At 34.3% G+C, this 25,908-nt stretch overlaps 1 protein-coding gene across 2 annotated transcripts in view; it reads left to right on the top strand.

Annotated features, from left to right (window-relative positions):
* Positions 1-25,908, top strand: part of Oseg4 (intraflagellar transport protein Oseg4) — a 232,542-nt gene that overhangs the window by 109,856 nt on the left and 96,778 nt on the right. For both annotated transcript variants that reach the window (XM_085809853.1, XM_085809852.1), the window contains exon 21: positions 3,617-3,734. In XM_085809853.1, the coding sequence (XP_085665979.1) occupies positions 3,617-3,734 (118 nt within the window). The remainder of the gene's footprint in view (positions 1-3,616; positions 3,735-25,908) is intronic.

Here is a 25,908-nt window from a genome sequence, read left to right as displayed (position 1 = left end):
CTCACAAGGAAGGTCTTCCAACCTTAAACTCTAGTTTCCTCAAAAGTATATACAAAACTGCTCTTCAGGTAATACATAATAATAAGAAAAATTAACCAAAAATGCTTTATAAGTATTGGTCTCCAAAGGGGAGAAATAAGTATGGAGTTTTTTATTGGCAGTTGTGAATTTTCTCACAAAATTTGACAGTTTTAAAATTTCATATAATATCCAAACCATTACCAAATATCAGCAAGTGAATTAAGCACTGTGGCCTTCAGTCTTGAAATCATAAAATGCAGTCTCTAATTCATTATATGCAGAATTTACACTGCCTTAAGATGTGCCAATCTGATTTACTACACCCTTATCGCCACTGTTTATGGATATTTTTATTTGCAGTTTGCAAGGTGCTAACACATTCAGTAAGACTGAAGCATTATCTTTTAAGGTTAATTATGTCTTTGAGGTAGTCCAGCAAAAATGTTTTAATTTTTCAAAATTTTTAATGCTTTCATATTTAATAGGTTATTTATAGTGAAAGAGCACATTAGTGGCAGAGCATGTAAGGCAGCTGAATACTCATAGTTTGATCTAAATTTAGATTCCTTAAACATTGTGGCGACATGGCCATTTTTGTCATTTTCTCCATGCATAGTATTATGAGCTACTATTCTTTAGAAAGTCCTTCTTTGAAGAATCCCTTCCCTCAGATAGATATGTCTGGTGTATTTGGAATTGAAAGCATGCAAAGTGAATTTGGGGTCCTTTGGAATCAATAAGCAAAAAAATTAAGATCTTAACACTTGAAAATAATTTGAAGATATGTCCAATCATGTTTAAACAAGATCCATTTTATCTCATAACAATAGAGGTGGGGAAAGGAATAAGCACTAATGAAATACACTGCCACTGTATCTGCAAAGTGACTTATTAAGTAAAAGACAGTGCTTCCCCTGAGAGAGCATTTGATGATAAAGCATTTTTGTTTGTTGTGAGCTGAATCATTTCAGTTTTTTAGATGAGCTGTTCTAAATTCTACACTTTGCAGTAATCATCTAAATTGCAATATGTAGAAAGTAGAACTAAATTTTGAAAGCAATCTTTTGGACAACGCATATCTTAAATGCATGTGCCACACCTTGATGATACATGTATAATTGATTTTATTTTTTTATATTGCTTCGTTCATTGGGATTTTAAATTTGGGGCAAATATGAGCGTTTTTCGGTTTATTGCAATGTAGTGAGGTTTTTTTATTTCAACATTCACTCATTTGCAATTTTCTTGTTATTTATTCCAGTATGCTATGAATTTGCATATTTTCACATTATTATTATTATTATTATTATTATTATTATTATATCTGTATATTCTTATGAGTAAGGGAAACTAGTGTCAGGAAATAATTCCTTTATGCACACATTAGCAATTTAAATCTCTTTGTAAATATGCATTTATATGGAGATTCAAAAAGAGGAATTTACTTGCCTGTAAAATTATCATGTTACTTTTGATAAAATAAAGATCAAAGTTTGTGAAGCCAGGCATTTTGTATGTGTATCACCTTTTAATTGACATGGAATAACACATAGTCAGTTTGTGCCATGCATATTCAAGCTGTATAAGCTATGAAATTTGCTGCTTCAACAATTTGTTGCCGAAGTTATGGTAATGTTCTTTGTAAGAAGGGACCTGTGCATGTATCTTTGATGAATCCTAAGGTAAAAAAGTCATGCGAGGTCATGTTAGTAGAGGTGAGAAGCCTAAAGTGCAGCTCACTGGCATTTTGTGTACTTTGAACAATTTGTAAGAAGCAGTAATTTTCCAAGCAATAAAATTTGCTCCTCTTTACCTCCTCACCTTAAAATACCTTGTATATACATAGTGTTTCATAGATCATGGGACAAACTTGGAGGGGTGGTGGAGCATACTAAAACATGCATTTTTTGTATAGAAATGTAGGGTTTAAAGTGATGGGTTAAGGCAGGAATGCCAAAAAACCGCACGAGAGCAATGTACAAAATCAATACAAAGTGCTTCATTGCAGCCATACAGTATTCACAATAAATGTTCAAAAAAGGGAACACTAACAGAAATAGGAACTACAGCTGTGATTGGCTGGCAGTACAGCGGTAGAGGGCGGTAGTGAGCTGGACAAATGACGATCTGATGCATCAAAGGATCATTTGCAACTTTGATGTTGAGCGTGATGGGTGAGTTTACACACAGGGAAAAAGCTGACATGCATCTCATGTATGGTGCTGCTAATGGGAATGGAAGAGCAGCACTACAGTTGTACCAGGAACTGTTTCCGAACAGGCGTATGCCGAAGCACACAATGTTCAGGAGGTTGCATCAGTCTATGTGTGAAAACGGGTCATTTGAAGCCACCTCTGGCACTAGGAAGTGAAGAAGTGCATGACAACATCACACTGAAGAATCCAGCTTGAGCATTGTGCATGAATTACCTCAGACAAGTACAAGAGCTATTGCATGTCGTCTGCATCTGAGTCATTCCACCGTTTGGAGAGTATTGCATGAAAATGGTTTGCACCTATTCCATTTGCAGAGAGTCCAAGCCTTGCAAGAGACATATTACCCTCTTCGAGTTCGTTTCTGTCATTGGCTCTTGCAGCAGTGTGCGGTGCAGGCGGATTTCCCATTGGATATGCTATTTACGTACGAGGCAACTTTCTTACAGGAATGTATTTTCAATAGCAGCAACATGCATGTGTGGGCAACTCATAATCCACAGGGCACACGTCCACATGCATTCATAACCCGCTTCTCTGTGAATGTGTGAGCGGGTATTGTTAACGACTACCTCATAGGCCCATACCTCTTAACCTGCACGCACAAATGGCTTATGTTATCATATTTTTCTGCAAGAGGTGCTACTGGAATTGCTGCAGGATGTTCCTGCTGTTGTTCGTGATCGCATGGGGTTCCAGCATGATGATGCACCAGCCCATAACCATGTGCGGGTCCGTAATTACTTGGATGGGAAATTTCTGAGCTGATGGATTGGCCGTGGTGGATCCTTGCAATGGCCACCCCGTTCGCCAGATTTATCCAGCTTGGATTTTTTTTAATGAGGCCATCTGAAGAGCGTCATTTACAAGACTCCCATTGACTCACTTTAGGACCTCGTTGTATGACTATCCATTGTGGCTGCAAGCATGTGCATAATGCCTGTCTTTTCTTTTTAAATGTTCGTCAATCCCTTCTGCAAAGTTACCAAGCATGCATTACTGCTGGCGGTTGCAATTTTGAACATTTATTGTGAATACTGTATTGCTACAAAGAAGCACTTTGCGTTGATTTTTTACATGAACACATTTTCCTCTTGTGTTCTTATTTTTTTGCATTCCTGCCCTAACCCGTCACTTTAGACCCTACATTCCTATAAAAAATGCATGTTTTAGTATGTTCCACCACCCCTCCAAGTTTGTCCCATGATCTATGAAACACCCTCGTTCTCTCTCTCTATACATAGTATTTTTACTTTCTTGGTAAGTTATTAGGGACTAATTTTAGTATTATATTTTGTAAATCTTCTATGTACGTGTGTGTGTGAATATATATGCACACAAACACACTCATGCCCCCTCGTAACACATATATAACATTTCAGGCGATTGCTTGCTGAAGCTGCATTGTTGAAAATGGATTTTGCAACTGCTGAGTCCGCATTTGTGAGATGCAAAGATTACCAAGGGATTCAGTTTGTGAAAAGTATTTTGGACATCAATGTATGTATTTAAGAGTAAATACTTAAAAAGCTATTTTGCATGCAATTAAAAGATAGAAACCAGTGAAAAGTCAGTTTACTAGTGTAAATCACTAATTTAGAGTTGTATGTTGTATTAATTAAATTTAAAATTACTTCTGTAAAACAGAAAAGTATATATTTGTATACATGTACGTTTATTTGTATGAATCATATATATATATATATATATACTGGGTGGCCATAATTAAACTGACAGTGCGCACAGTATTCTGTAGCGCGATCTATTTGCGAGAATGACGCCACATTTTGTAGGAAGATTAAACAAGACGGGGGACGAGGGATTCTGCAAAAAAACAAATTAGTTCCAAAAGTCACCGCTAGGGGAATATTTGGCGCTGTGTAATAGAAAATAGAGTGTTAACAAATGCAAATTAATACGGAATAAAATTACCTTTTATTATGCACATTTTCTGATTTAGTTCAAGTGCAATATGGCAACACTTTTAAAAAAGCGTAAAATCTACATAAACACCGATAAAGTCTCGTGATCTGCAATATCACGTACGCTGAGCAGAAGAAGTTTATTCAAATTTCATGTTACATCCATTCACACAGTGCCAGCTGCTTGAGTTTTAAAAGGCAATGTGTTATGTTTAGAATCAATCGGATTAAAAGTTTATGTGCAATGTTTCCTTCTTTAGTCGAGCGTGTGTTACTGGTCAAATTCTTTTACCTCAACCAGTGCAACGCATCAGCCGCTCTTCGTGCTATTAGAACGCACAAAAAAATGTGTAAAAGTAACGGTCCTGTGTCAGTTAATGGGCTAAAAGCAATGGCTGCGACGTTTGAGAAAACAGGTTCTCTGAAGGTTCAGTCAGGCAGAGGACGAAAACCTGTACCACAGGATACAATCGAAGCAATTGCCACGGCGATTGTCGACAGAGGACCAGACAATATTGCTGCCACCTCTAGCACTCATGGAGTAGCTTGGAATATGGATATGCCTTACATTACGGTATGGAAAATCTTACGAAAGATTATCAACTTCTATTCGTACAAGATCAGCCGTGTAAAGGAGTTACTGTACCCCGACCATGATAAGCAATTGACTTTTGCTCTCACCCTTCTTGCCAGAATGGAGGTTAATGATGCTTGGCCGTGGAAAATCTTATGGGGAGATGAGGCCCACTTTTACCTGAATGGAACTGTGAATACCCAGAACTGCCGAATGTAGGATTACAAATCACCACATGCCGTCACAGCAATTCCCTTACATTCACCAAAGGTAACTGTTTGGTGTGGGTTCACAGCGAAATTTATCGTAGGTCCATTCTTCTATGAGAACATTACCCCGACAGGACCGGAAACCTGTTCTGTTACTGGAGAGAAATATCACCACATGTTGAACAGCTTTGTCATTCCGGCACTTCAGCAAAGACAATGCCTGGGGGGAATCATTTTCATGCAAGATAGAGCCCCTCCACACGTTGCTGTATGGGTGCAACAGATGCTATGACAGAAATTCACAACAGAAAGAGTCATTAGCCGCTACTTTCCAACTGCATGGCCACCTCGGTCGCCTGATCTTACCCCATGCGACTTCTGGCTATAGGGTTACCTTAAGTCCAAGGTCTATTAAGGAGTGGTCCAGGAGCTGGCTACGTTGAAGGATAACATATCACGGACTGTATGGGAGATTCCTGCACACATGTTACTTTCTGCTGTTGTGCATGCTGTGTGCAGAATACAATTTGCGGTCGACAACAATGGCAGCCACATTGAACCTCATTTGAATGCAAAATAAAAGGTAATTTCCGTATTGATTTGCAATTGTTAACACTCTATTTTCTATTACACAGCGCCAAATATTCCCCTAGCGGTGACTTTTGGAACTAATTTGTTTTTTCACGGAATCTTTCTTCCCCCATCTTGTTTAATCTTCCTACGAAATGTGGCGTCATTCTCGCAAATAGATTGCGCTACAGAATACTGTGAGCACTGTCAGTTTAATTATGGCCACCCGGTGTGTATATATATATATACACATGTATATAAATGTGTTAAACGATTAGTTTCATTTTTTTTTTCATTTCTGCTTATGTTGTCATTTGAGGATAGGAGAATTTTTTTTATAAAGTGCTAGTTTGTCTATTATAATATTCTATATGTGAAATTGGTCTTCAGTGCATGGCATATTGAGCTTTTTGCTGTGGCTTGTGCTCTTTTGAAAAATTAAGTACTTAACATGAAAATTCGATTAAATAAAAAACATTTTCAGTGCAGTAGGTGAAAATAATCAGTTCTTATAAAGAATGAATGAAACATTAATTTTTTACTATATCAGTTACAAACTTAACGATGGATTTCCTTCAGCAACTTGTTTAAGTTGATACCAGTTTTGAAATTCTTAATGCACAGAGTATTTTTGAAATATTAATCCTTAATCTGACTTATTGTCTTTGAATCCACATGCTTCATTTCAGAGAAATGCCCTCATGAATATGCGCTTCCTGACTAAGCATACATTTTCAAAGCATGTTTGCTACGATTAGGGAATATATCCAAAAAAATATAGTTGTAAATTATAAGCAGGGGCACACTGCAGAGTTTTTTTTACCAAAGAGTTGATTTGAAGTTCTAGTAGTTTCATTTGTAATAAATATGGAATGTTGACAGCATCATCAATAAATAGTTTAAAGAATAAATCTAAAGGTAATTGTGGGTCATGAAAGTTATGAACATTCTCTTTGAACTTATTTTACAGTTTGAATATATTTGTAGCATATTTGTCAAGAGGTAGCGACAGATGCTGAAGACAAACTAAATATTTTATAAGTTGTGTTCTTGTAAGTGGACCATGGTCACAAAAGCTTTGTTATGATCAAACAGATTTTGAATCAGTTGCTTTTTAATTGTAGCCATCTATTTAGGTCATTCATACTACAATAAAATGTTGGTCAGAGACGCAGTCTTTGATCCACTTTGAATTATAGGATTCATCAGTCAGTTCTCCCTTGCTTTTCATGAACTGTATGGTTTGGTCTTTAAATTAAAAATTCTTACAGTAACCTTCTCTCTGCTCAACAAACATGCATTATTATATGATTGCTCTGATCTATTATGTAATGATATTTGTTGAGCAGAGAGAAGATTACTAAAAGTGTTTGGGCCAGAAACTTTGCAAATTGATGGCGAATCAGTTTTCTTGCTGTAATAAAAATTGGTGACAGTCACAGCAACTTTCATGATATCTTCAGATCTATTAGTTTTTCCATATAAATTCTCCTCATAAAGTCTGAATTATAATGGATGTATATACAATATAAATCTTTTCCCTCTTGTTCTGATTGTTTCTATAGCAGTGCTACAAAGCCTTTTTTTTTCTTTCGAATCACAGGAGGGGCAGTATCAGTTACCACACCTTGAAGCTTGAAACTGAGATCAAAATGCCCTATATCTTTCTTGATATCATCAGGATCATCAGTGCCATTTTTCGTTCGCCTTTATAAGTTTGAGTGCTTGCAGTTCGATGACATAGAATTGCTAGTAAGTGCCATGGATTAAGATAGCCAATTATGCTGTAGCTTTTGGGTCTGTGCTCTTATTTAAGTGAGTGGATCTGACATAAATTTGAAAGACTTTCTTTTTAAACTTTGTCAATGTGATCGGCAAGGTTAACATCATGCAACAATTAGACAAACTCATTTTTTTAATACATTTTATTTGTGTAGAATTTCCCTTGCAATGATGAAATGCTTTCTGACTAAATTTTTCGGCTGTCACATATCTTACTTTGGCCCACATTTCTGTCTCTGCTTTTAACATTTATAACATTTGCTGATAATATAAATTTCTTTACACTTGCTTATATATTCTCTTGTTGTGCACTGAACACTGCCCTTGAAGTTGATCAAAATTGGATTCCTTCTGAGTTTCATTTTATGCTGCATTGTTTTGATGCTGTTACTCACTCATTGCTTATTAAACATGCTGGCCTAATATTAATCTTCACAAAATAGTAGTCAATCACTTCTCATTAAAATTTTGACAAAAGTTGCCTAACTTATATTTTTTAATTCAGAAGTCAAACAACAAAAATCAGCGTTATACCTACAAAATTTTCACAGGACTAGTTTCGATGGTTTTACCGAACCATCATCTTCAGCTGCAAAACCGCAAATGAACAAGATAGGAAATAATGATTAGATAAGATAAGAAAGCCTGAACAAGAATAAGCAAGTGGCGCCATCTGTTGGCGAAACCAGAACTAAAACATAATTTCTCTAAAAGCCGAAGGCAAATTTGGATTGGAATTAGGATCGTTAACTAGAACAGAAAGATTTTTATGAATGTGAAATGCCTCTAGAAAATCCAGTTCTCCAATGGAAGATGTTTTTTGAATAATTTTGGCAGCAGAAAAATTGAAAGTGTGATTTTCGGACCAGCAATGTTGAGCAACAGAAGACTTCTGCGTTTCCTTTTTTCTAACATATGCCTCATGTTCTTTGACGCGAAATTTTAAGGCTCTCTTAGTTTGGCCGATGTAAATTAAACCACACTGGCAAGGAATCCTATAAATACCCCAGGAATTCATATCCGGAATGGGGTCCTTGAGTATAGAAGTTGGAATTTTATTGATGGGAGAATAAACAACCCGAAAGTTAAATTTCTGCAAAATATGTGCAACTTTATAGCTAATTGATGGAAAGAAGGGAATGACAACAGAATTTTTATAATCTCCTAAAATAAGAGTGTGGCTTTTAGTGTGTTCAGATGAGACTTTTTTAACTGCTTGATTAATAATGTTGGGTGAAAAGCCCCTGTCAATAGCTATTGCTTTTAAATAATTTAGTTCTTCATCAAGGGCTAGTTTGGAGGAGCAAACTTGAAGAGCACGGAAAACATAGGAATAAAATGAAGTTAACTTTTGTTTAGTCGGATGACATGATTTAAAGTGTGGTGGAAGGCAAACCGATGAAGGTTTACGGTAAACTGTAGTACTGAAGTTGGATGTGTTACGTGTGACCAGAATGTCGAGAAACGGAAGAGAATTGCAAGTCTCAAGTTCAAAAGTGAACTGAATAGCAGGATCAATAGAATTCATTGTTGAAAGAACTTTATTTAAATCATCTTTATTACCTTCAAACAGGGTAAAAGTATCGTCTACGTAGCGGAACCATGCCGGGAAGTTTAAAGTTTCAAACAATTTTGATTCATAATAATGCATGTAGATATCAGCCAGGATGGGACTGAGGGGGCTTCCCATGGCTAATCCCTCAGTTTGCTTGTAATATTTATTTTGGAAAACAAAATGTGTTTGTTTCAAACAGAGTTGAGTGAGAGAAATTAGCTCCTCAATTTCGATGCAAGAGAAATGAAATTCGCGAAGTCTGGTTTCTAGACATCTTAATGCACCCTCCACTGGGACATTGGTGAATAATGATTTTACATCAAAAGAAACCATGAGTAAATTACTAGGAGAAATGTTTTTAATCTTTTTTACAAACTCTATTGAATTTTTTATGGTGTAAATGTTATTGTCTAATAGAGTTGAAAATCTAGAAACTAAATATTTAGCTAAAGGATACGAGGCAGTACCTAAATTTGATACAATAGGGCGGAAAGGAATACCACTTTTATGAATTTTGGGAAGAGCATATAATCTGGCACAATTCGCAACATATGGGATAAGCGAATGTTTTAAGTTGCTTGAAATGATTTGCGAAGATTTGATCGCAGTTTTTATTTTGGATAAGTCCGAAGGTGAAGGATCTTTAGGGATCGGATTATATGGTCCTTCGTTTAAGAGTTTAGTGACACCATCGATGTAAGTGTTCTTATCCATGACGACTATCTGGCCACCTTTGTCGGCCTTTGAAATGATAATATCCGGGTTAGAATGAATTTCGCGCATTGTAGCTCTTTCTCTCGCAGTTAGATTTGGTTTCAAAGGTTTATTATTGAATTTCACATTATGAGCGATAAGATGCCTAATCATTTCTTTCTGTGAATCTGAAACTTTACTGAACTTGAAAGCTTTTTCGATAGGAGCCAAAATCTTTGGAATCGAGGGTTTACAGGTTTGTGAGAAGTTAAAATTATATTTTAGAATTCTCTCTTGTTCTTCTGAAAGACTAACATTAGAAATATTAACTATTGGCTTGATGTTTACAATGGGAAGATTTTTTGAACTACTTGAACTGGAAGACTGTAAAAGAAGTTTTTCGAATTTAACTGCAAGGGTGTTTTTATGACGGTTAACTGCATTCTCCGTTCTAGACCAAGACTTTTGTTCAAGGGCAGTGAATTTTGGATATGATTTAGCGAGTTCCAGATGGAGCTTATAGAGTTCATGTTCAATTTTGGACAATTGTTGACGTGTATCCCTTATCACGGACCGAAGTAAGGCAAGCTTGCAATTTAACAGAATTCTTGAAACGCGACTCGAAGGTTTTTGATTAGATTTGATTTGAATAAAATTGGGGATCAATTTTTTACATTTACATTTAAGTAAAAAGTCAAGATGATTCAGGAATTTTTGCCGTTTCAGTCGTAATTTAGTGAAACGATTAACGGATGAAGGCATGATAAACAATGCAGAAAATCAAACTAAATTAACTGAGCAATAATAATGTACACACGAAACAGCAGAAAAATCCCTCAGTGAAATGAATAGAAAACAAAACGTTTGTAAGCAAAATGCATGAAATCAGACAGGCAAAGCACAATATCCAAATGTACAAAACATAAACATAAATTGAAAAGTGCAAAAATGTACTCACCGAAACTCCTACAATCACAAAATGGCGGCCACACCACGTGCAAAAAAGAAAGCAAAATGTAAGCCTGTTTGGGGCTTCTATAATTAAGACACAATAACACGCCGAATAAATACTAATTCAGAAGTCAAACAACAAAAATCAGCGTTATACCTACAAAATTTTCACAGGACTAGTTTCGATGGTTTTACCGAACCATCATCTTCAGCTGCAAAACCGCAAATGAACAAGATAGGAAATAATGATTAGATAAGATAAGAAAGCCTGAACAAGAATAAGCAAGTGGCGCCATCTGTTGGCGAAACCAGAACTAAAACATAATTTCTCTAAAAGCCGAAGGCAAATTTGGATTGGAATTAGGATCGTTAACTAGAACAGAAAGATTTTTATGAATGTGAAATGCCTCTAGAAAATCCAGTTCTCCAATGGAAGATGTTTTTTGAATAATTTTGGCAGCAGAAAAATTGAAAGTGTGATTTTCGGACCAGCAATGTTGAGCAACAGAAGACTTCTGCGTTTCCTTTTTTCTAACATATGCCTCATGTTCTTTGACGCGAAATTTTAAGGCTCTCTTAGTTTGGCCAATGTAAATTAAACCACACTGGCAAGGAATCCTATAAATACCCCAGGAATTCATATCCGGAATGGGGTCCTTGAGTATAGAAGTTGGAATTTTATTGATGGGAGAATAAACAACCCGAAAGTTAAATTTCTGCAAAATATGTGCAACTTTATAGCTAATTGATGGAAAGAAGGGAATGACAACAGAATTTTTATAATCTCCTAAAATAAGAGTGTGGCTTTTAGTGTGTTCAGATGAGACTTTTTTAACTGCTTGATTAATAATGTTGGGTGAAAAGCCCCTGTCAATAGCTATTGCTTTTAAATAATTTAGTTCTTCATCAAGGGCTAGTTTGGAGGAGCAAACTTGAAGAGCACGGAAAACATAGGAATAAAATGAAGTTAACTTTTGTTTAGTCGGATGACATGATTTAAAGTGTGGTGGAAGGCAAACCGATGAAGGTTTACGGTAAACTGTAGTACTGAAGTTGGATGTGTTACGTGTGACCAGAATGTCGAGAAACGGAAGAGAATTGCAAGTCTCAAGTTCAAAAGTGAACTGAATAGCAGGATCAATAGAATTCATTGTTGAAAGAACTTTATTTAAATCATCTTTATTACCTTCAAACAGGGTAAAAGTATCGTCTACGTAGCGGAACCATGCCGGGAAGTTTAAAGTTTCAAACAATTTTGATTCATAATAATGCATGTAGATATCAGCCAGGATGGGACTGAGGGGGCTTCCCATGGCTAATCCCTCAGTTTGCTTGTAATATTTATTTTGGAAAACAAAATGTGTTTGTTTCAAACAGAGTTGAGTGAGAGAAATTAGCTCCTCAATTTCGATGCAAGAGAAATGAAATTCGCGAAGTCTGGTTTCTAGACATCTTAATGCACCCTCCACTGGGACATTGGTGAATAATGATTTTACATCAAAAGAAACCATGAGTAAATTACTAGGAGAAATGTTTTTAATCTTTTTTACAAACTCTATTGAATTTTTTATGGTGTAAATGTTATTGTCTAATAGAGTTGAAAATCTAGAAACTAAATATTTAGCTAAAGGATACGAGGCAGTACCTAAATTTGATACAATAGGGCGGAAAGGAATACCACTTTTATGAATTTTGGGAAGAGCATATAATCTGGCACAATTCGCAACAGATGGGATAAGCGAATGTTTTAAGTTGCTTGAAATGATTTGCGAAGATTTGATCGCAGTTTTTATTTTGGATAAGTCCGAAGGTGAAGGATCTTTAGGGATCGGATTATATGGTCCTTCGTTTAAGAGTTTAGTGACACCATCGATGTAAGTGTTCTTATCCATGACGACTATCTGGCCACCTTTGTCGGCCTTTGAAATGATAATATCCGGGTTAGAATGAATTTCGCGCATTGTAGCTCTTTCTCTCGCAGTTAGATTTGGTTTCAAAGGTTTATTATTGAATTTCACATTATGAGCGATAAGATGCCTAATCATTTCTTTCTGTGAATCTGAAACTTTACTGAACTTGAAAGCTTTTTCGATAGGAGCCAAAATCTTTGGAATCGAGGGTTTACAGGTTTGTGAGAAGTTAAAATTATATTTTAGAATTCTCTCTTGTTCTTCTGAAAGACTAACATTAGAAATATTAACTATTGGCTTGATGTTTACAATGGGAAGATTTTTTGAACTACTTGAACTGGAAGACTGTAAAAGAAGTTTTTCGAATTTAACTGCAAGGGTGTTTTTATGACGGTTAACTGCATTCTCCGTTCTAGACCAAGACTTTTGTTCAAGGGCAGTGAATTTTGGATATGATTTAGCGAGTTCCAGATGGAGCTTATAGAGTTCATGTTCAATTTTGGACAATTGTTGACGTGTATCCCTTATCACGGACCGAAGTAAGGCAAGCTTGCAATTTAACAGAATTCTTGAAACGCGACTCGAAGGTTTTTGATTAGATTTGATTTGAATAAAATTGGGGATCAATTTTTTACATTTACATTTAAGTAAAAAGTCAAGATGATTCAGGAATTTTTGCCGTTTCAGTCGTAATTTAGTGAAACGATTAACGGATGAAGGCATGATAAACAATGCAGAAAATCAAACTAAATTAACTGAGCAATAATAATGTACACACGAAACAGCAGAAAAATCCCTCAGTGAAATGAATAGAAAACAAAACGTTTGTAAGCAAAATGCATGAAATCAGACAGGCAAAGCACAATATCCAAATGTACAAAACATAAACATAAATTGAAAAGTGCAAAAATGTACTCACCGAAACTCCTACAATCACAAAATGGCGGCCACACCACGTGCAAAAAAGAAAGCAAAATGTAAGCCTGTTTGGGGCTTCTATAATTAAGACACAATAACACGCCGAATAAATACTAATTCAGAAGTCAAACAACAAAAATCAGCGTTATACCTACAAAATTTTCACAGGACTAGTTTCGATGGTTTTACCGAACCATCATCTTCAGCTGCAAAACCGCAAATGAACAAGATAGGAAATAATGATTAGATAAGATAAGAAAGCCTGAACAAGAATAAGCAAGTGGCGCCATCTGTTGGCGAAACCAGAACTAAAACATAATTTCTCTAAAAGCCGAAGGCAAATTTGGATTGGAATTAGGATCGTTAACTAGAACAGAAAGATTTTTATGAATGTGAAATGCCTCTAGAAAATCCAGTTCTCCAATGGAAGATGTTTTTTGAATAATTTTGGCAGCAGAAAAATTGAAAGTGTGATTTTCGGACCAGCAATGTTGAGCAACAGAAGACTTCTGCGTTTCCTTTTTTCTAACATATGCCTCATGTTCTTTGACGCGAAATTTTAAGGCTCTCTTAGTTTGGCCAATGTAAATTAAACCACACTGGCAAGGAATCCTATAAATACCCCAGGAATTCATATCCGGAATGGGGTCCTTGAGTATAGAAGTTGGAATTTTATTGATGGGAGAATAAACAACCCGAAAGTTAAATTTCTGCAAAATATGTGCAACTTTATAGCTAATTGATGGAAAGAAGGGAATGACAACAGAATTTTTATAATCTCCTAAAATAAGAGTGTGGCTTTTAGTGTGTTCAGATGAGACTTTTTTAACTGCTTGATTAATAATGTTGGGTGAAAAGCCCCTGTCAATAGCTATTGCTTTTAAATAATTTAGTTCTTCATCAAGGGCTAGTTTGGAGGAGCAAACTTGAAGAGCACGGAAAACATAGGAATAAAATGAAGTTAACTTTTAGTTAACCTTTCCGCCCTATTGTATCAAATTTAGGTACTGCCTCGTATCCTTTAGCTAAATATTTAGTTTCTAGATTTTCAACTCTATTAGACAATAACATTTACACCATAAAAAATTCAATAGAGTTTGTAAAAAAGATTAAAAACATTTCTCCTAGTAATTTACTCATGGTTTCTTTTGATGTAAAATCATTATTCACCAATGTCCCAGTGGAGGGTGCATTAAGATGTCTAGAAACCAGACTTCGCGAATTTCATTTCTCTTGCATCGAAATTGAGGAGCTAATTTCTCTCACTCAACTCTGTTTGAAACAAACACATTTTGTTTTCCAAAATAAATATTACAAGCAAACTGAGGGATTAGCCATGGGAAGCCCCCTCAGTCCCATCCTGGCTGATATCTACATGCATTATTATGAATCAAAATTGTTTGAAACTTTAAACTTCCCGGCATGGTTCCGCTACGTAGACGATACTTTTACCCTGTTTGAAGGTAATAAAGATGATTTAAATAAAGTTCTTTCAACAATGAATTCTATTGATCCTGCTATTCAGTTCACTTTTGAACTTGAGACTTGCAATTCTCTTCCGTTTCTCGACATTCTGGTCACACGTAACACATCCAACTTCAGTACTACAGTTTACCGTAAACCTTCATCGGTTTGCCTTCCACCACACTTTAAATCATGTCATCCGACTAAACAAAAGTTAACTTCATTTTATTCCTATGTTTTCCGTGCTCTTCAAGTTTGCTCCTCCAAACTAGCCCTTGATGAAGAACTAAATTATTTAAAAGCAATAGCTATTGACAGGGGCTTTTCACCCAACATTATTAATCAAGCAGTTAAAAAAGTCTCATCTGAACACACTAAAAGCCACACTCTTATTTTAGGAGATTATAAAAATTCTGTTGTCATTCCCTTCTTTCCATCAATTAGCTATAAAGTTGCACATATTTTGCAGAAATTTAACTTTCGGGTTGTTTATTCTCCCATCAATAAAATTCCAACTTCTATACTCAAGGACCCCATTCCGGATATGAATTCCTGGGGTATTTATAGGATTCCTTGCCAGTGTGGTTTAATTTACATTGGCCAAACTAAGAGAGCCTTAAAATTTCGCGTCAAAGAACATGAGGCATATGTTAGAAAAAAGGAAACGCAGAAGTCTTCTGTTGCTCAACATTGCTGGTCCGAAAATCACACTTTCAATTTTTCTGCTGCCAAAATTATTCAAAAAACATCTTCCATTGGAGAACTGGATTTTCTAGAGGCATTTCACATTCATAAAAATCTTTCTGTTCTAGTTAACGATCCTAATTCCAATCCAAATTTGCCTTCGGCTTTTAGAGAAATTATGTTTTAGTTCTGGTTTCGCCAACAGATGGCGCCACTTGCTTATTCTTGTTCAGGCTTTCTTATCTTATCTAATCATTATTTCCTATCTTGTTCATTTGCGGTTTTGCAGCTGAAGATGATGGTTCGGTAAAACCATCGAAACTAGTCCTGTGAAAATTTTGTAGGTATAACGCTGATTTTTGTTGTTTGACTTCTGAATTAGTATTTATTCGGCGTGTTATTGTGTCTTAATTATAGAAGCCCCAAACAGGCTTACATTTTGCTTTCTTTTTTGCACGTGGTGTGGCCGCCATTTTGTGATTGTAGGAGTTTCGGTGAGTACATTTTTGCACTTTTCAATTTATGTTTATGTTTTGTACATTTGGATATTGTGCTTTGCCTGTCTGATTTCATGCATTTTGCTTACAAACGTTTTGTTTTCTATTCATTTCACTGAGGGATTTTTCTGCTGTTTCGTGTGTACATTATTATTGCTCAGTTAATTTAGTTTGATTTTCTGCATTGTTTATCATGCCTTCATCCGTTAATCGTTTCACTAAATTACGACTGAAACGGCAAAAATTCCTGAATCATCTTGACTTTTTACTTAAATGTAAATGTAAAAAATTGATCCCCAATTTTATTCAAATCAAATCTAATCAAAAACCTTCGAGTCGCGTTTCAAGAATTCTGTTAAATTGCAAGCTTGCCTTACTTCGGTCCGTGATAAGGGATACACGTCAACAATTGTCCAAAATTGAACATGAACTCTATAAGCTCCATCTGGAACTCGCTAAATCATATCCAAAATTCACTGCCCTTGAACAAAAGTCTTGGTCTAGAACGGAGAATGCAGTTAACCGTCATAAAAACACCCTTGCAGTTAAATTCGAAAAACTTCTTTTACAGTCTTCCAGTTCAAGTAGTTCAAAAAATCTTCCCATTGTAAACATCAAGCCAATAGTTAATATTTCTAATGTTAGTCTTTCAGAAGAACAAGAGAGAATTCTAAAATATAATTTTAACTTCTCACAAACCTGTAAACCCTCGATTCCAAAGATTTTGGCTCCTATCGAAAAAGCTTTCAAGTTCAGTAAAGTTTCAGATTCACAGAAAGAAATGATTAGGCATCTTATCGCTCATAATGTGAAATTCAATAATAAACCTTTGAAACCAAATCTAACTGCGAGAGAAAGAGCTACAATGCGCGAAATTCATTCTAACCCGGATATTATCATTTCAAAGGCCGACAAAGGTGGCCAGATAGTCGTCATGGATAAGAACACTTACATCGATGGTGTCACTAAACTCTTAAACGAAGGACCATATAATCCGATCCCTAAAGATCCTTCACCTTCGGACTTATCCAAAATAAAAACTGCGATCAAATCTTCGCAAATCATTTCAAGCAACTTAAAACATTCGCTTATCCCATATGTTGCGAATTGTGCCAGATTATATGCTCTTCCCAAAATTCATAAAAGTGGTATTCCTTTCCGCCCTATTGTATCAAATTTAGGTACTGCCTCGTATCCTTTAGCTAAATATTTAGTTTCTAGATTTTCAACTCTATTAGACAATAACATTTACACCATAAAAAATTCAATAGAGTTTGTAAAAAAGATTAAAAACATTTCTCCTAGTAATTTACTCATGGTTTCTTTTGATGTAAAATCATTATTCACCAATGTCCCAGTGGAGGGTGCATTAAGATGTCTAGAAACCAGACTTCGCGAATTTCATTTCTCTTGCATCGAAATTGAGGAGCTAATTTCTCTCACTCAACTCTGTTTGAAACAAACACATTTTGTTTTCCAAAATAAATATTACAAGCAAACTGAGGGATTAGCCATGGGAAGCCCCCTCAGTCCCATCCTGGCTGATATCTACATGCATTATTATGAATCAAAATTGTTTGAAACTTTAAACTTCCCGGCATGGTTCCGCTACGTAGACGATACTTTTACCCTGTTTGAAGGTAATAAAGATGATTTAAATAAAGTTCTTTCAACAATGAATTCTATTGATCCTGCTATTCAGTTCACTTTTGAACTTGAGACTTGCAATTCTCTTCCGTTTCTCGACATTCTGGTCACACGTAACACATCCAACTTCAGTACTACAGTTTACCGTAAACCTTCATCGGTTTGCCTTCCACCACACTTTAAATCATGTCATCCGACTAAACAAAAGTTAACTTCATTTTATTCCTATGTTTTCCGTGCTCTTCAAGTTTGCTCCTCCAAACTAGCCCTTGATGAAGAACTAAATTATTTAAAAGCAATAGCTATTGACAGGGGCTTTTCACCCAACATTATTAATCAAGCAGTTAAAAAAGTCTCATCTGAACACACTAAAAGCCACACTCTTATTTTAGGAGATTATAAAAATTCTGTTGTCATTCCCTTCTTTCCATCAATTAGCTATAAAGTTGCACATATTTTGCAGAAATTTAACTTTCGGGTTGTTTATTCTCCCATCAATAAAATTCCAACTTCTATACTCAAGGACCCCATTCCGGATATGAATTCCTGGGGTATTTATAGGATTCCTTGCCAGTGTGGTTTAATTTACATTGGCCAAACTAAGAGAGCCTTAAAATTTCGCGTCAAAGAACATGAGGCATATGTTAGAAAAAAGGAAACGCAGAAGTCTTCTGTTGCTCAACATTGCTGGTCCGAAAATCACACTTTCAATTTTTCTGCTGCCAAAATTATTCAAAAAACATCTTCCATTGGAGAACTGGATTTTCTAGAGGCATTTCACATTCATAAAAATCTTTCTGTTCTAGTTAACGATCCTAATTCCAATCCAAATTTGCCTTCGGCTTTTAGAGAAATTATGTTTTAGTTCTGGTTTCGCCAACAGATGGCGCCACTTGCTTATTCTTGTTCAGGCTTTCTTATCTTATCTAATCATTATTTCCTATCTTGTTCATTTGCGGTTTTGCAGCTGAAGATGATGGTTCGGTAAAACCATCGAAACTAGTCCTGTGAAAATTTTGTAGGTATAACGCTGATTTTTGTTGTTTGACTTCTGAATTAGTATTTATTCGGCGTGTTATTGTGTCTTAATTATAGAAGCCCCAAACAGGCTTACATTTTGCTTTCTTTTTTGCACGTGGTGTGGCCGCCATTTTGTGATTGTAGGAGTTTCGGTGAGTACATTTTTGCACTTTTCAATTTATGTTTATGTTTTGTACATTTGGATATTGTGCTTTGCCTGTCTGATTTCATGCATTTTGCTTACAAACGTTTTGTTTTCTATTCATTTCACTGAGGGATTTTTCTGCTGTTTCGTGTGTACATTATTATTGCTCAGTTAATTTAGTTTGATTTTCTGCATTGTTTATCATGCCTTCATCCGTTAATCGTTTCACTAAATTACGACTGAAACGGCAAAAATTCCTGAATCATCTTGACTTTTTACTTAAATGTAAATGTAAAAAATTGATCCCCAATTTTATTCAAATCAAATCTAATCAAAAACCTTCGAGTCGCGTTTCAAGAATTCTGTTAAATTGCAAGCTTGCCTTACTTCGGTCCGTGATAAGGGATACACGTCAACAATTGTCCAAAATTGAACATGAACTCTATAAGCTCCATCTGGAACTCGCTAAATCATATCCAAAATTCACTGCCCTTGAACAAAAGTCTTGGTCTAGAACGGAGAATGCAGTTAACCGTCATAAAAACACCCTTGCAGTTAAATTCGAAAAACTTCTTTTACAGTCTTCCAGTTCAAGTAGTTCAAAAAATCTTCCCATTGTAAACATCAAGCCAATAGTTAATATTTCTAATGTTAGTCTTTCAGAAGAACAAGAGAGAATTCTAAAATATAATTTTAACTTCTCACAAACCTGTAAACCCTCGATTCCAAAGATTTTGGCTCCTATCGAAAAAGCTTTCAAGTTCAGTAAAGTTTCAGATTCACAGAAAGAAATGATTAGGCATCTTATCGCTCATAATGTGAAATTCAATAATAAACCTTTGAAACCAAATCTAACTGCGAGAGAAAGAGCTACAATGCGCGAAATTCATTCTAACCCGGATATTATCATTTCAAAGGCCGACAAAGGTGGCCAGATAGTCGTCATGGATAAGAACACTTACATCGATGGTGTCACTAAACTCTTAAACGAAGGACCATATAATCCGATCCCTAAAGATCCTTCACCTTCGGACTTATCCAAAATAAAAACTGCGATCAAATCTTCGCAAATCATTTCAAGCAACTTAAAACATTCGCTTATCCCATCTGTTGCGAATTGTGCCAGATTATATGCTCTTCCCAAAATTCATAAAAGTGGTATTCCTTTCCGCCCTATTGTATCAAATTTAGGTACTGCCTCGTATCCTTTAGCTAAATATTTAGTTTCTAGATTTTCAACTCTATTAGACAATAACATTTACACCATAAAAAATTCAATAGAGTTTGTAAAAAAGATTAAAAACATTTCTCCTAGTAATTTACTCATGGTTTCTTTTGATGTAAAATCATTATTCACCAATGTCCCAGTGGAGGGTGCATTAAGATGTCTAGAAACCAGACTTCGCGAATTTCATTTCTCTTGCATCGAAATTGAGGAGCTAATTTCTCTCACTCAACTCTGTTTGAAACAAACACATTTTGTTTTCCAAAATAAATATTACAAGCAAACTGAGGGATTAGCCATGGGAAGCCCCCTCAGTCCCATCCTGGCTGATATCTACATGCATTATTATGAATCAAAATTGTTTGAAACTTTAAACTTCCCGGCATGGTTCCGCTACGTAGACGATACTTTTACCCTGTTTGAAGGTAATAAAGATGATTTAAATAAAGTTCTTTCAACAATGAATTCTATTGATCCTGCTATTCAGTTCACTTTTGAACTTGAGACTTGCAATTCTCTTCCGTTTCTCGACATTCTGGTCACACGTAACACATCCAACTTCAGTACTACAGTTTACCGTAAACCTTCATCGGTTTGCCTTCCACCACACTTTAAATCATGTCATCCGACTAAACAAAAGTTAACTTCATTTTATTCCTATGTTTTCCGTGCTCTTCAAGTTTGCTCCTCCAAACTAGCCCTTGATGAAGAACTAAATTATTTAAAAGCAATAGCTATTGACAGGGGCTTTTCACCCAACATTATTAATCAAGCAGTTAAAAAAGTCTCATCTGAACACACTAAAAGCCACACTCTTATTTTAGGAGATTATAAAAATTCTGTTGTCATTCCCTTCTTTCCATCAATTAGCTATAAAGTTGCACATATTTTGCAGAAATTTAACTTTCGGGTTGTTTATTCTCCCATCAATAAAATTCCAACTTCTATACTCAAGGACCCCATTCCAGATATGAATTCCTGGGGTATTTATAGGATTCCTTGCCAGTGTGGTTTAATTTACATTGGCCAAACTAAGAGAGCCTTAAAATTTCGCGTCAAAGAACATGAGGCATATGTTAGAAAAAAGGAAACGCAGAAGTCTTCTGTTGCTCAACATTGCTGGTCCGAAAATCACACTTTCAATTTTTCTGCTGCCAAAATTATTCAAAAAACATCTTCCATTGGAGAACTGGATTTTCTAGAGGCATTTCACATTCATAAAAATCTTTCTGTTCTAGTTAACGATCCTAATTCCAATCCAAATTTGCCTTCGGCTTTTAGAGAAATTATGTTTTAGTTCTGGTTTCGCCAACAGATGGCGCCACTTGCTTATTCTTGTTCAGGCTTTCTTATCTTATCTAATCATTATTTCCTATCTTGTTCATTTGCGGTTTTGCAGCTGAAGATGATGGTTCGGTAAAACCATCGAAACTAGTCCTGTGAAAATTTTGTAGGTATAACGCTGATTTTTGTTGTTTGACTTCTGAATTAGTATTTATTCGGCGTGTTATTGTGTCTTAATTATATTTTTTACTCATAGATGACATAGTGTTGGAAGTTGAGTTTTAGTCTGATATGGTTATTATCCACTCTAAGTCTCACTCTTAATTAAAAAACTCTGGATTTTTTAACATTAACAGCCAGTAGCTGGCCAGTCTAAGAATTTTGCATTACTAGGCAATTGATTTACACTTGAGTGACCAACTGTGGACTGGATCCTTTTGTATTTACATGAAAATAATTATTGGGTACCTTTAAAATGTGTTTGGAAACTACTAGAATACGCATTCAAACTAACACCATCTACTGCCCTTTACCATTTTAATTACAATGTTAAGTGTACCACCATTTTAGCATTACCTAGGTACAGTGTACTAGAAGTTATAATGGAATTATCGGCGCTTTTTTTCATAATCGAGTTTTGACATTCCGTTAGATGGCGCTGTGATCGCTTATGCCCCATAAATTCGAGGTGTTTACTGAAATTGCAATTCTGCTTAAAGGTCTAAATTAACATCTTTCACACAAGATTTTTCTCTTCTTTTTTAAGAAATATATTTATTTACTTTTATTTGCCTTTAAGTGGCCTAGAGAAGTTTTCTCGTTTTTGTGTGCATTTTATTATAGAAATTATATATCTTTTAATGCTCATGTTTAGTTTGATTCATGGTAGTTTTAATATTTTTGATAATTTTCATTTCATAGAGAAAAGTAAAAGTAACTTTTTAAATAGTAGCATTTGTAAATTAGCAAAGAAATAAAAATTGAGTAAGCTGGGTAATTAGATTTTTATGACCTTTTTAAGTTTGCCATTTCCTAAATATTATAGTGAATATTTCTCCTTTAAAATTTGAATTTTGGCATAAACAAATTTGTTGGCAAAATGATGCATCTATATTAAAAAATTCATCTATATTAAAAACTATACCAATCACGTTTTGGAAGTAATTAAACATTCAAATTTCTTCTGTTAAGAAATATTTGATAAATAAATTCTTTATAAAGTTCTAAGAGACTATATTAATATTTATTTCTTGTATTTTAACTATATAAAACTCAATACATTTCTCTCTTTTCAAGTAATATAGCAAATGAACTCGCATAGAACAATAGACTCACACCTTTATTCAAAGCTACTTATATGAATGTTAAAACTTATATATGAATTTTTTTTATGACAGGCATGTTAATATGAAACTATATAAATTACACTATGGTATATCACTTAATATTGAATGAATCTATAAAAACTGTAAAAATATAGACAATTTTAAATCGAATTTGCGAACATTTAGAGTTCTACATGTTTACTGCTCAGGTTTTTTTGTACATGATCTTTTAATATTTACCTGGTTTTACTCACAGATAAAATCTGAATAAAGTGCACAAAAGTGTGAAACAATTTTTGATCATATTGAGGCCCACCAATGGCAAGAGGTAAAATTGTTCGACACTGGGTAACCTGTAATCATTCCTGGCAAACAGGCTGTTTGCATGTGATTTCGCATGGTTTTCCCCCAACATAATGTGAATCTAAGTCCCCTTTCCCTTCAAAAGCCTTCTACAAAGGCATACATAAAACCCTCCTCTTAGGCAGATAACCTTCATGTGTTTTGCCTAAATTAATCAACCTAACCTTAATCATTTCTAAGTTATAATGAAAATTTCCATATCTCATATGCTAACTAACTTAAAAGCAAATTAAGTAATGCTATTTTTTATTGTTGAACTGCATCTGAAATGCAGGCAACTTATATAGAAATTAAATTTTACTACAAATGCCAAGCATTATCATATGAATAAAATGAAAGTGAGAAAATGCATACACAAAATATATGTATTTGTTAAAAAAGAATATATTTTTACCTTGTCTTAATTTCATAGTTCGTTTTGATTCTAGCACCTCTTTAGAACAGAAAATCTTGCATGACTTCTACATCATTATAACAATGTAGTATGATCTTAAATTCATTTAGTGTGAAAACAAGTTACTACTACTTGCACAATTACTGCAAAGTAAGTTAGTAATAATTTATTTACTAAATAATATTGATTAATTGATTATATTATCTCCTAAGTTTAATTATAGTAGGATTATCTTAAAAGAGTGAATCCATACTAGTAAGGTTATATTTTGAAAGATGTTTTGAAGTAACTTGAAAGTTAATTGTAAAAATATTTTAACGGGGATTGGAATTAAATCATAAATAACAAAATTTCAATTGTAAAAGGAATAAATTAAAGGCAAAAATTAAATTAAATGCATGTAATCATTGTCATTGATCGGAAATTAGTTGACTTTTCAAGGGGAACAAACCAACTCCCGTTCAATGAACAATAATTAATAAATAAATACCAAGGTGTTTCGTCATTACTCGAGCAATAAGGTTAAGCCAAACTGGCAATTCAAGTCAGGCCAAATATTTCTGTGAATAGAAGGGATTATGAACCAATGCTGATATTCAAAGAACTTGGCCTGACTTGAATTGCTGGTTTGGCTCAACCTTATTGCTCAAGTAAAGATGAAACACCTTTATATTTATTTATTAATTATTGTTCATTGAACGGGAATTGGCTTGTTCCCCTTGAAAAGTCAACTAATTTCCGATCAATGACAATGATTACATGCATTTAATTTAATTCTTGCCTTTAATTTATTCCTTTTACAATTGAAATTTTGTTATTCATGACTTAATTCCAGTCCCCGTTAAAACATTTTTACAATTAACTTTCAAGTTATTTCAAAACATCTTTCAATCTATAACTTACTAGTATGGATTCACTCTTGTAAGATAATCCTACTATAATTAAACTTAGGAGATAATATAATCAATTAATCAATATTATTTAGTAAATAAATTATAACAATGTATATACTTATAAATATTATTAAATCAAACTGAGTCATGCAAGTAAGCCAGTTTGATTTAATAATATTTGAGAAATGAATTGGCACCTTAAAATGTACTCCATGAAAACATTCTTCTTAGTTACTTAGCTTCTTCTTAGTTTAATTTCTATAGTGTATCATATGCTTTGCTGTAATCAAACAACCTAATAATCATTTCGAAATGATAATGAAAATTATCACATCTGTTCTGCTGGTTAACTTAAAGCAAAATTAGTAATGTCAATTTTTTGTTGTTTGAATGTAGTTTGTACATATGAAATGTAGTCAAATAATGTGCAAATTAGATTTCAAAACAATATTAAACTACATATGAATGAAATGAGAAAAATGACAATACCTTGATATAATACTAAATATATTTTGAAAGTGTTTTATAGTTAGTTGCACTTGTGGAATAACTATAAAACACTTTCAAAATAAATTTAGTGTTATACCCAATATTTTACTTCTCATTTTAACCTGTTCTTATGCTAACAAAATCAATTATAGCTCGTGGTGATGTAATTAAAGAAGAGTCAAGTTCAAACTAAAAATGTGGACAAAGTCATAGCGTATAATGGTCAAAGACTCTACAATTTAATTTTAATTTAAGCTGACTCGGTAACTCTATCGTCATAACAAATTAAAATGTCAGCAGTGATAATGCACAGATGAATATTCACAAATTATCAGAGCTGGCAAGAACTAATGCAATGAGAAGTGGAGGTCAAAAACACACTCTGCCTTACACTGCAAAAACCTTAGGTTAAAAATTGTCTAATTCTTCTGAACAAATGTTCAGAAGATAGTAAATATATTTAGTGTTAGAACCTTTATCTTCTAAATCCTTTTTAAATAAGAGGCTTATTTAAACCTTTGTTTGACTTTAGTTACTTTCAGACATACCAATAATTTGCTTCATGCCTTTTGGAGGGCTTTGGACTATTTAATTTTTACCAGATCAAGTAAACCCTCATAGGTGCATTGTGGAGAGGTTGTCTAGTTAGGAGTTAAAGCACACAGAAAATAGAGATATATTGAGACATATTTCTGATTGTTAGAAAAGATGCTTAAAGAGAAGTAGATCAATATAAATTAGCCAAAATGTCTGGGAAAGCTTCAAATTAAAAAGATGCATAAATATTTTGTTTAGTGTATTTGCTACAAAACATAAATGCTTTGTAGCTTTTAATATTTAATTATCCTAATATCATTTAAGAATCAGTGTCATAAATTACATGTATTTTAAACTGTGAAATTGTATTAGATTGTGATTTTAATAGGGCTTTTTTATTGTTAAAAAATAAATAAAATTTATTAGTGGCCATGTATATCCATAATGACAAAGGTTCAACTACCTAATTGAATTATTTATAACTAACTGCTTACTCTTAAAAATTATCCCTGTATATTAAAACGAGTTATTGTGGTTCATTAATCCTTACAATGATCCCAAGATAAAACACAAAAATATAAAAATTCATGTAAAACTTTTTTTTTTCGCATCTAGTGAGACTT

The sequence above is a fragment of the Stegodyphus dumicola genome, chromosome X2 (assembly GCF_044657685.1).
Source record: "Stegodyphus dumicola isolate Sdum_Otavi_A_Nest chromosome X2, ASM4465768v1".
Classification (NCBI taxonomy): Eukaryota; Metazoa; Arthropoda; class Arachnida; order Araneae; family Eresidae; genus Stegodyphus; species Stegodyphus dumicola.
This window is presented reverse-complemented; position numbering and strand designations above follow the sequence as displayed.